The following is a 9,616-nucleotide window of genomic DNA, read 5'->3' as shown; positions in this document are numbered from 1 at the left end:
TGATCAACTATGTTTTAGGGATAAATCTGGGAGTTGGTTCAGACTCATACTAAGGCAAAAGGTGGACGTATTGACATGTTGCACTAGAGGAACAACGACCTTGGGGGAGCAGGTGACGGTCGAAGGAATGGCATATAGTGGCACATCTTACCAGGTTGCAGCCGCCGGCGCCGCCGCCGCCGCTGCCGTCGTCGCCGCCGCCGTCATGGTGGAGATCGAGGTCGCCTTCGCCGCACCCACCCAAATCGTATCAGACGAGCGTGATATCTGGGACAGAACGATCGGGGTTGGCTGCCTCTCACGTAGATCAACACGAGGGCTTGTTGGTCATTTTGCTGTGGCCCGTCTCGTCGGGGGCAAATCCTCAAGATTACAGCAAATGCGTGGCAAATCCTCAGTTTCAGGGTAAACGGGGGCAAATCCTCAAAGTGTAATTAAAGGCGTGGCAAATCCTCAAATTCCCCCTCTCGTCTCCCTCCCTAGGACGCAGCCGCCCACCGAATCAAATCCCGTCGCCGGGCTCGTCTGCCTCGTCGTGGCCGATGAATGCGTCGGCTGCGGCCACGCCCCCTCTCCAAACGGCGGCGATGATGGAGGGAGCAGCTCACGCTGCCAGGCTCCCGACCGAACGCGTCGGGTCATCTCTCCTCAGGGCCAACCCCTCCTATTCATCACATCTCTCCCTGACTCCGTCTCCTCCACGAGATGTAGCACCACCCCACGCCATGGATGCCCTTGCCGGCTGCATCTCTCCATGCGCTGCCACTCCTATGACACTGCCGCCTGACAGTCTCCACCAGCACCACGACGGGCGTGGCCTCTGCACGCGCCGTCACCTCCCCTCCAGATCCGGCCGTCGTCGAGGGCATATCCATCCAGCAGTGCACCGTCACCTCCCCTCCAGATCCAACCGTCGTCAAGGGCGTATCCATCCAGCAGCGCGCCGTCATCCCAATCATCACCGTCCACGGCGTCATCGCCCAGGCCCAGTCAGGGGCCGGCAAGACCTCCATGATCTCCCTCTTCGTCTGCCAGGTCATTGAGACCAACGTCCACGAGTAAGATGCCCAGCCCTCCCCCTCTGCTACCATCGCTGGATTTGTCAAATTGATTTTTTGGGCGAAGAATTTGATTTTAGGGTTAACCTGCTCGTCTCATTCGTGGAGATTCATTCATGTGTCGGACCACATGTGTACAGGTGATTTCCGCATAGCTTTTGTGTATGACGGCTGGAGGACCAACTCAGACCTCGCTTGCCTCAGGGTCAGGAGGTCCAAGGCGCCACAAGACCGGGCCAGGAGTTTGTGTAAACCTGGGCCAGGAGTTTATTTGATAAAGGTTTCAATTTGCGCCCCATTTCATGGATTAACGATGCCAAGAGCATACCATTTGTACAAAGTCCCAAGATCGATGTCTTCTCACATATCTCACATAATAACTACTCGTGCTCTGTTTTTTTCTTTGTATTCAGGTTTCCAGAATGATTGGCCACGCCTACCTAAAAAGTTCGGAATTTAACCATGAGCCCCTTCTGGCCTGGTTCCATATTCCAAGGCCCTTCCATAATCCAATTCTTTGTCCCGAACCATCCATTGAAGAACATAGACTGTTCAGAATATCAGTTTGTTATATTTGCATCAGATGAACTATGGGAGCACTTGAACAATCAGGAAGCTGTGGATATAGTTCATTGTTCACCTCGGAATGTAAGATGATTTGCCATACTTCCTCATATATTACTCTTTCCCAGTGTACTAAAATATGCTTCCCATTTTAGTCTTGCCTTATATTGTTGATATGTAACCCAAATAGGTTAAACCGAATGTTGTATCGAAACATGTAGTATTTACTTGTAAAAGAGCAACTGAGAGCCTGGTGGGTCGGGATGAAGAAAGAATACCCCTGAGAGCCCAAACTCGAGTTCAAAAATATATGCAGAATATATGTTTGCCTCTGCTATATACATATGTAATTTTCCAGTCTGTGTTTTCTGCTCCTCTTTGGCGCAATGTGGAAGATGTTGATTTTAAAGGCTAGCAGGGCAGCCAGTGGTGGAGTAATCAGTGGTTTATGAGGTCATGGAGCCCAAGACCGGATGCAGCAGAAGAAGCAGCGTCGTTGCCGTGCACTAAGAAGGCCAACAGTCTGTGAGGCGGAAGATCCATAGCATACAGGTGAGTCAGTAGGTGATCATTTTATCATTCTTCTTATGTTCCAATTTTATTGTTCTTTTCTGCATTAGAGTAGAATGAATATTTGTATTACCATCTCTTCTTATAGTTGTAAATCCTGTGCATCAGTTGGGGTAAGCTTCTCAAATGCCTAACACCAATTAGTCTTCTAAAACTGAAGCATTGACAAAATTCAGTTAATGATCGAAGTTTCTTTTTAAGCGGTACACTATATATTGCTAACCGAGGGAACTTCTATTTGTGTTGCTTGTTTTTTCTAACAATCACTTGAGTGTGTTGTTTGCATTTTTTCAACCATCCATCGCTGAACCTACAAGAGCCTGGTACCAATCATACTACTTGAGAACCTAAGAAAGTTGTTTCTTCTGTCTCCACTAGAAACCGGAAATGAGAACACCATCTCTGCATAACTGAACCAAGTGACTGAAAATTTATGTTATATGGTACAACCTCACGAGAGAATTATTTCTGTACACGTAGAATACAGTTACATTTCTGAAGGCTTGGAAATCACACAACTTGCCTTGGACGCTTATTGACTTATAGTATTATAAACTGTCATTGTAAAGGTGGTTGTCTCTTTACCAAATTGCTCCTTAATTTTGTAGATTCGAGCAGTTGTTTATGCTCATAGGACTACTAGAGAAGATTTACATGTAGCCTGAGAAGAAGACCGATGAAGATCTTGATTGTACCACTGGATGTGTACATGTACTTTACTCTGAATGTATGCATCATCTAATTTTGACTCAATCTAGGCAGGAAGAAAATGTATCCAACCAAAGGGAACATCATATTTTGTTAGTTGCCAATGTACGATACCTAAGCCTGAACACTAACCTAAGGTTCATGTTTCTCCTTCTTAGCTTATTTTAAGAGGAACCGGGCATGTTTGCTTCTGTCTTTCTTTATTGGCTAACAAGCAAATTTTCTAGCTTCCATAGAAAATAAATACAGCAAGATCAGTCTGGAATCTGAAATATATATATATATATATATATATGTATCTTGAACTCTTCTTCTTGCAGCGGATGCGTTGGATATGCCATTCCTCAATGTGTACCTGGATTCTCTTTGGGCACCTAATTTTGGGGCAGGTGTTATTCTAGCAGCCCGCTTCGCTTTGGTCTTCAGATTAAGCAATTCTCTGCATTCAAGGGAAAGGTCAATAGCTGCTCTCCAAAGGTATGCCAAATTAATATGTTGTCTTGTCACCATACCTTTCGATTATCTGGATGCAAATAAAAGTAGAAAAATCTTCTGAAGTATCCTAGAAGAAGCTCTCAGTTCTAATGAAGCCCTTCAATTTAAACTAGGATATGACTTGCCATCTGTTGTAAAAGTGGACATAATGTTGACTCAAAATCGTGTTTGTGAAAGACCAACTGATTTCTTATATTTCATTCGAGTAATTTCGACTGCACAATGACACATTAGCCATAAGTCATAACACATCTAGAATTCATTTACTGAATGCAATCGTGAAACCTGAACCTTGATGTTGTATTAGATCTATGATTATCCTGTTTATACAAACTTTTATTGGTGCAGCCAACGCCGGTCTGTATTCATCTGCTGCGTCAGGTTGGCCACAACGAGGAGACGGACGCGACCGCATCGTCCCATCGACCTCCGGGGTCTTTGATATCTCAGGTTAGCTCGAAATGTTATGTTTCTTCTTGGGTTATAATATATTAATATTTGCCGATTCTTCACTAGATTCCTCTATTCTTGCAGGGTGTGTGTCATGTTATGTTGGGTTTCCTGTGATTTCGGTGCGGGTAGCTACATAGCGTCCGTGGGCCATGCGTGTGACATGCATGCTAGGTAATCTTGACTCCGGTGCGACGGTGCTGGAACCGCCTCCGCTGGTTACGACCGCTGTGGCTATGCTTGAAGGCAGAATCAGCACGATGACTGTAGTGGCTGCACTCAGATCAGGGCAGCCACGGGATATGATCAAGCCTTTACTGTCGTCCTCTGAATTTGGGATCACGTGCATCGGCAAGAGAAATAGCATGAGAGCCTAAGAGGGTAGTACCACGTTACGAACAAGTTGATTTTTATCCATGGAATTGATCTGATGCGAAGCTGATGCCACATAAAAGGTTAACTGAGTTCTTATCTCCAATATGTCATGATGTTACAGTTCAATTATTTTCACCTCTCTAGCCACTATGCACGGAAGGTGTTTGCTAATTTGCACAATGATATTTTCTGGTAAAATACGCTAATATTACCTTCATTTTTTCACGTTTTAGTGATGTCCTCTTATTAATCCCTTCTATAATCAAATCTGATATGTATTTGTTCATCTAGGCATCTAGCTGCAGGTGGAATAACAAGATTCAGTGTGTGCAAAGACAACAATAAATAACATGTCATTAGGGAGACTTCTGACAATTGAACCCTGCATTTTTTTGGCATTAGTACAACTGTTCTACTGCATTATTCAACTATGCGCGATGAAGCTGATATAGGGTGTGGACTAGACAATTTATTCAGTTTTCTTCAAGAAGGTATGCAGATTGGGCATCAAAGTAGACGACAAAGGATGACATTCTGCACCTTACAACTTAAAAATTGAAAGATACTTTCTATTTTATATTGATGTGATCGCCAGCGAGAACAAATTTTTGACTGAATTTGTTTCATTAAAGTGAAGTTGTTCGGACTTTTCTTTGAATGTTTCTTTTAGTTGCGTAAAAAAGCATTGTGGGTAATGTTTTTTTGAGCTGATTATGAGTAATGTTTGGTTCCATGCAGGACCAAGGAATGAACACGAAGCAAATTATAACTCTCAGGTTCATGGTTTAGGAGCAGGAAAGAACACTTCCAATTGTGTAGATGGGTCATCAGTAGCATTTCTCTAATTATCCTTATAGAGACTGATTTGGATTGTTGAAGGAAAGGATCTCAATTCTCAATAGCAAACTGCACTGGGACATCTTGGACACATTTCTGAGCTAGGTGAGTTGGACAGCATGTCATGGGGGGAAATCATTTTTTCCTTCCAATCCGTGGGCTAAATTTGTTATCACCATATGTTTTAAATTTTGTGTCATCCTTGAACTTTTGAGGAATTGTTAGATATGTTGGTGAGCGGGCAGGCGGCGCTAGACATGGCAGGGCAAGAGAGCACGAGGGAGAATGTCAAAGGGGGCAACATAAATGAGAGTTCACCGTTATGCTCATGTGGTCAGAACCTAGAGCATGGATACAAGACCTCCATCTTCTATGGACATCAGAGCAGAGGAGAAGTGATGATGGACATCAGACCAGTGAAGACAGTGAGCATGTGCTCCTAGACGATACTTATCATATCATATTCTCAGTGTGTAGTCAAAAACTGTATGCCACATATACGTTGTGAATTACTATGATATTTGATCAATGAATTTATTTCTAAAAAAATATGTGGCAACACACGGCATTCAACTATAACTTCAACTTCAAGGGTGAACTTGTGGGTTTAGTCTTTATTTAAGCAATTAATGGGCAAAATAACCATCTCTCTATCTAACCAATTGATCAGTGAATTGGATAAGTCAAGAGTAAAGAATGGTATCAGGTAATAACTGCATAAATTAATCCCATGACAAGTATAACTACACGGACATTGGCAAGGCACATGCAGCCGACTATATAGATCATATTGGCAAACAGACTAAGCTAAATTCTCGAGGAATTCGACATAGGTCTTGCAAATTAAACAAAAAAAAGTGTGCAAACCACAAAGGTGCAGTAGTCATATCATACATCTCTAATAGAAGTGTCTGAACTGCAGTTACATTATATTATAGCTGAAGATGGAGTGGGTTCTGTACTTGTATATACATGTATTGACCAATATGTATATCAAAATCTTCTAGAACATCCACATTGAAGAAGATTTTTCCCTGTATGATCATATTGTTTTCACTTCCTTCACCAACAAGGCAAAGAACTAAACAGAAAACAATCACTGATCTGCCGTTACCTGTGAGAAAGAATTGGTTTGTAAAGGGAACAAACTCGCCTGTGAATAGGAGATCTACTAGGATGATGAGGTCGCAACCTTCTTGGTGGATTCCTCATCGAAATATGACAACATCCACCATCTGATCAAACATAGGCCCCACACTATCACCATTTGATTCCGAATGCCCGAGTCAGTCCAAGTACCTAAACTAGAGGGAGCAACTGAACAAGAGTCTTCCCAAAGCCAATGCGGGAGCCAAGCACGCCACTGGTGCCGGCGAGCACATGAGGCACACCGACAACGCACCGCATCTTGGCCGGCTTAGAGATGCCCACCTCTCGTGTCACGGTCAGCACCTCATCCTCTAGCCATCCCTCCACCGAGTACATAAACTTTACATGACGCATTGCTCCCGCGCCTCCCCATACACTAGCGCGGGAGGGACGTGAGCTGGTTGAAAACAATCCAAGCCGAAGGAGGACATCTGCATCTATGCCGACACCATGGTGGGTGGGTGGGTGTGGGGGGGGGGGTTGTTGGCTGCGTGGGGGAGAACATCTTCATTTCCCTAATATGTTGAGAGAGTAAAAAAACTCATCGATATACATACACTTCAAACGAAGTGCACTTTTGTTAATTGCAGAATTTTATGTCACCGTCTATTTTATACACGCTGAACTCATGCAGTGTGTTTATATATGGGACCAGAAAATATGTATTAGAAGGACTGGAATTTATAGCAATACAACTATAAGTCGTATGCAACATCCACATGATGAATTACAGTTTATTTGGATGATACTATCTCTATATATAATTATTTTGGCCCGTGTCAACGCACGGGCATTATACTAGTATACATACAAACATGGGTATAATTTGTCAAAAGAAGCGGGACTCTGCACCTAAACTTAAATAACATGACATCAAAACTGACACACAAGAGGGACTAATAGTCAGCAGTATCCAATTCAAACAAACAAATTGCTTTAACAATCTTCAGCCACCCATGTTCTCTAGAAAACGCAACACTAAACAATTCCTCATTCTGTATATAGTCCATGTTGAAATATAAAAAACATCTTAGGTACTTGTGAACGGAGGGAGTATAAGATGTTGTAATTTTGTTGTGAATCGGAGTATGTAGACACGCTTTGACAGTAAACACCAGGAGTAACATTTTGACAGTAAACACTAGCTGGTGCTTGTGCCGAAGGAAGGAGACGCACGCACGCACCAAGCGGAAGCTCCCCTGCTGCTTGTTCCGGCGGCAACAGCGACAAGGTTCCTCGACCTCAGCATGCCGACCAGCACCGGCACGTCGGCACCTGGACGGCTCCCTTGCACAGACGGAGAGCAGACATGTGCCCTGCCCAATTCGACCAAAAAACCTTGAGACATCGGAACCAAATTGGGCCTGACCAACCGAGCTCATCTATCGGCCTCTCATGGCCCGAGCATAAAAACCGAGAATAACTAGTTAACGAGCGCTCCTTCGGGAGCCTCGCAACGATCAGCGGCAATTGGCGTGTTCTTAGCCATTCGTCACGTGTCGCGTTCTGAACGCTTCCTCCAGATTTTTTTTTATTTTTATTTTTTTCACACGCGTATTCGGCTTTTTAAACGATTTTTTTCGGGTTTTTTCAACGTTTTGGTTTTCCCCGGTCTTCCTTACCTTTTCGAAAAGTCATGTTTTCTGTTTCTTTTCCTTCCACGAGAGTCACGGTTTTGCTTTCACGAGAGTCACGGTTGTGATTTCGCGAGAGGCACGGGCGTCTGATAAAAGCCGTGCTTCCGGTTTGATTTTTTTGTTCAGTTTTTTTTTCATGAAAAAATTTCGTCAAAACCTATCAACATGGAATCTAGTTTGAAGATCTCGACGCGAGAAATCCAATGGTGAAAATGGTTTGAGATCTGGACGCACGGTTGAAGAGATAAAACGTTTTGAATAAATGGATCTACGAAAAAAGAGAAAATTCTCAGGTTGCGACAAGTGGCGCGCTGCATGTGCGCCACTTGTCGTGACCTGAAAAGGTGGAGCGTTCTTTGTAACGAGTACTCCTTAATTAGTGATTTCGGTAAAAACCTTGAGACAGTAAGAGGCGAAGAGAAGTGGGCCAAGCCCATGAGCTATCTATGGGCTTCTCATCGTGGGGTTGACAAGCTTCTCCTCTGCTTCTCTCGGCTGAAAACCCCTCCCAGATCTGCCTCCAACCCAGCCCACCTCGCCGCCGCTCTCAGATCTGCCTCCACCGCCTCCCTTCAGTCCAGGGGAGACATGATGGCGGCCTTCCCGTTGCTCCTGCTCGTCCTCGTGGTGGCCGCGCCGTCCCCGCTCCTCCGCCCCGACGCCGACTCAGACAACGACAACGGATCCGCTGCGTCCTCCGCCCCCGCGAGCTCCCACCCCTCCTCCGCGCACTCGCCGGCGCCGTCGTCGGCCCTGCGCTCCGCCGCCACTCCATCCCCCGCCGACAAGGAAGGCGATTACAACAAGAAGAAGAAGGAGAAGGCCCCGCCGGCGATGGAGGTGAAGGCCGGAAGTGGCAGCGCGGAGGAGCAGCCGCAGAAGGCGGCGGACGTGGCCAAGAGGCGCGAGGAGATGAACGGCGGGACGAAGGTGGGCATGTTCCATTTTTCTTCCTCTCACCACTACAAGGTACAGGAGTACTGCCCTTTCCATGTAGATTGGCCCTTTTGTCGCCCTTTCCGAAAAATAAAACGCCATGCATCCGTGTAGATGCTTTGCTTTGCTGCTCCCGGTGATGCTACGCCATGTTTCTCGAAAATAAAACGCCATGCGTCCGTCCGTGTAGAGGCTTTGCTACTCCCGGTGATGCTACAACATGTTTATCATCGTCTCTTGGAATTCATGTACTGCTTCCGTTTTTCTTCCTTTTACCACTACAAGAAACAGGTGTACCGCCATGAATGCTGTGTGTTCCTAAAGGATGGACAATAAGAGGTTCATTGTATTGCAGCCAAAATTTGTAAAGCTCATAGAGTAGTTGTCAACATTTGGCAATTTTCACTAGTTTTTTATTACACCAGTTGCCAAATATTAATTAGAGCCCAACAAATCGGCTGCCTGTTTATTAGGTGATCTGGACTTATCCTTTGAACTACCAAGGACACCGATCTCGTTACAATTCCTTTTATGTGATTTGGTCTTTGTATGTGTGCTCAAAATCTGAACAGAAACCTCTTGGATTTCCTTGACAATAGAAAACTGTGTAAAACCGGCAATGTCCGCTGCTTGCCTTGCTCCAAAATATTCAGGCGTATCAGTCGTAACTCCCATCTTCATCCGCTGCTCGCCTTGCTCCAAAATATTCAGGCGTACCAGTCGTAACTCCCATCTTCATCTTCGTTACCTGATGACTGTTGTACGCGAACAAAACTGGAGCCTGAATCTACAACTTCCTGTACGGGTGCGAGGCGGGCAGCTCGGAGCATCTCCACA

At 45.0% G+C, this 9,616-nt stretch overlaps 1 protein-coding gene and 1 long non-coding RNA gene across 10 annotated transcripts; both read left to right on the top strand.

Moving 5' to 3' along the window:
- Positions 1–444: 444 nt before the first annotated feature.
- LOC123090641 (uncharacterized) lies at positions 445–5,586 on the top strand. 9 transcript variants are annotated; one of them, XR_006442512.1, is made up of 10 exons: positions 446–1,058; positions 1,199–1,338; positions 1,472–1,706; positions 2,041–2,174; positions 3,221–3,377; positions 3,744–3,845; positions 3,930–4,300; positions 4,512–4,711; positions 4,959–5,162; positions 5,283–5,586. It is a non-coding gene; the product is annotated as an uncharacterized lncRNA (long non-coding RNA). The 9 variants fall into 9 exon arrangements; XR_006442511.1 differs by having other exon boundaries at positions 445–1,058; positions 4,512–5,162; XR_006442509.1 differs by having other exon boundaries at positions 4,959–5,586.
- A 2,688-nt stretch (positions 5,587–8,274) lies between these two features.
- Positions 8,275–9,342, top strand: LOC123094237 (uncharacterized). The gene is made up of 2 exons (XM_044516290.1): positions 8,275–8,812; positions 8,894–9,342. Exons 1-2 carry the CDS (start codon positions 8,279–8,281, stop codon positions 9,113–9,115), a joined length of 756 nt encoding a protein of 251 aa, XP_044372225.1. The 5' UTR covers positions 8,275–8,278; the 3' UTR covers positions 9,116–9,342.
- The last annotated feature ends 274 nt before the right edge of the window (positions 9,343–9,616 follow it).

This window comes from Triticum aestivum, chromosome 4B (genome assembly GCF_018294505.1).
Source record: "Triticum aestivum cultivar Chinese Spring chromosome 4B, IWGSC CS RefSeq v2.1, whole genome shotgun sequence".
NCBI classification, from domain to species: domain Eukaryota; kingdom Viridiplantae; phylum Streptophyta; class Magnoliopsida; order Poales; family Poaceae; genus Triticum; species Triticum aestivum.
This window is presented reverse-complemented; position numbering and strand designations above follow the sequence as displayed.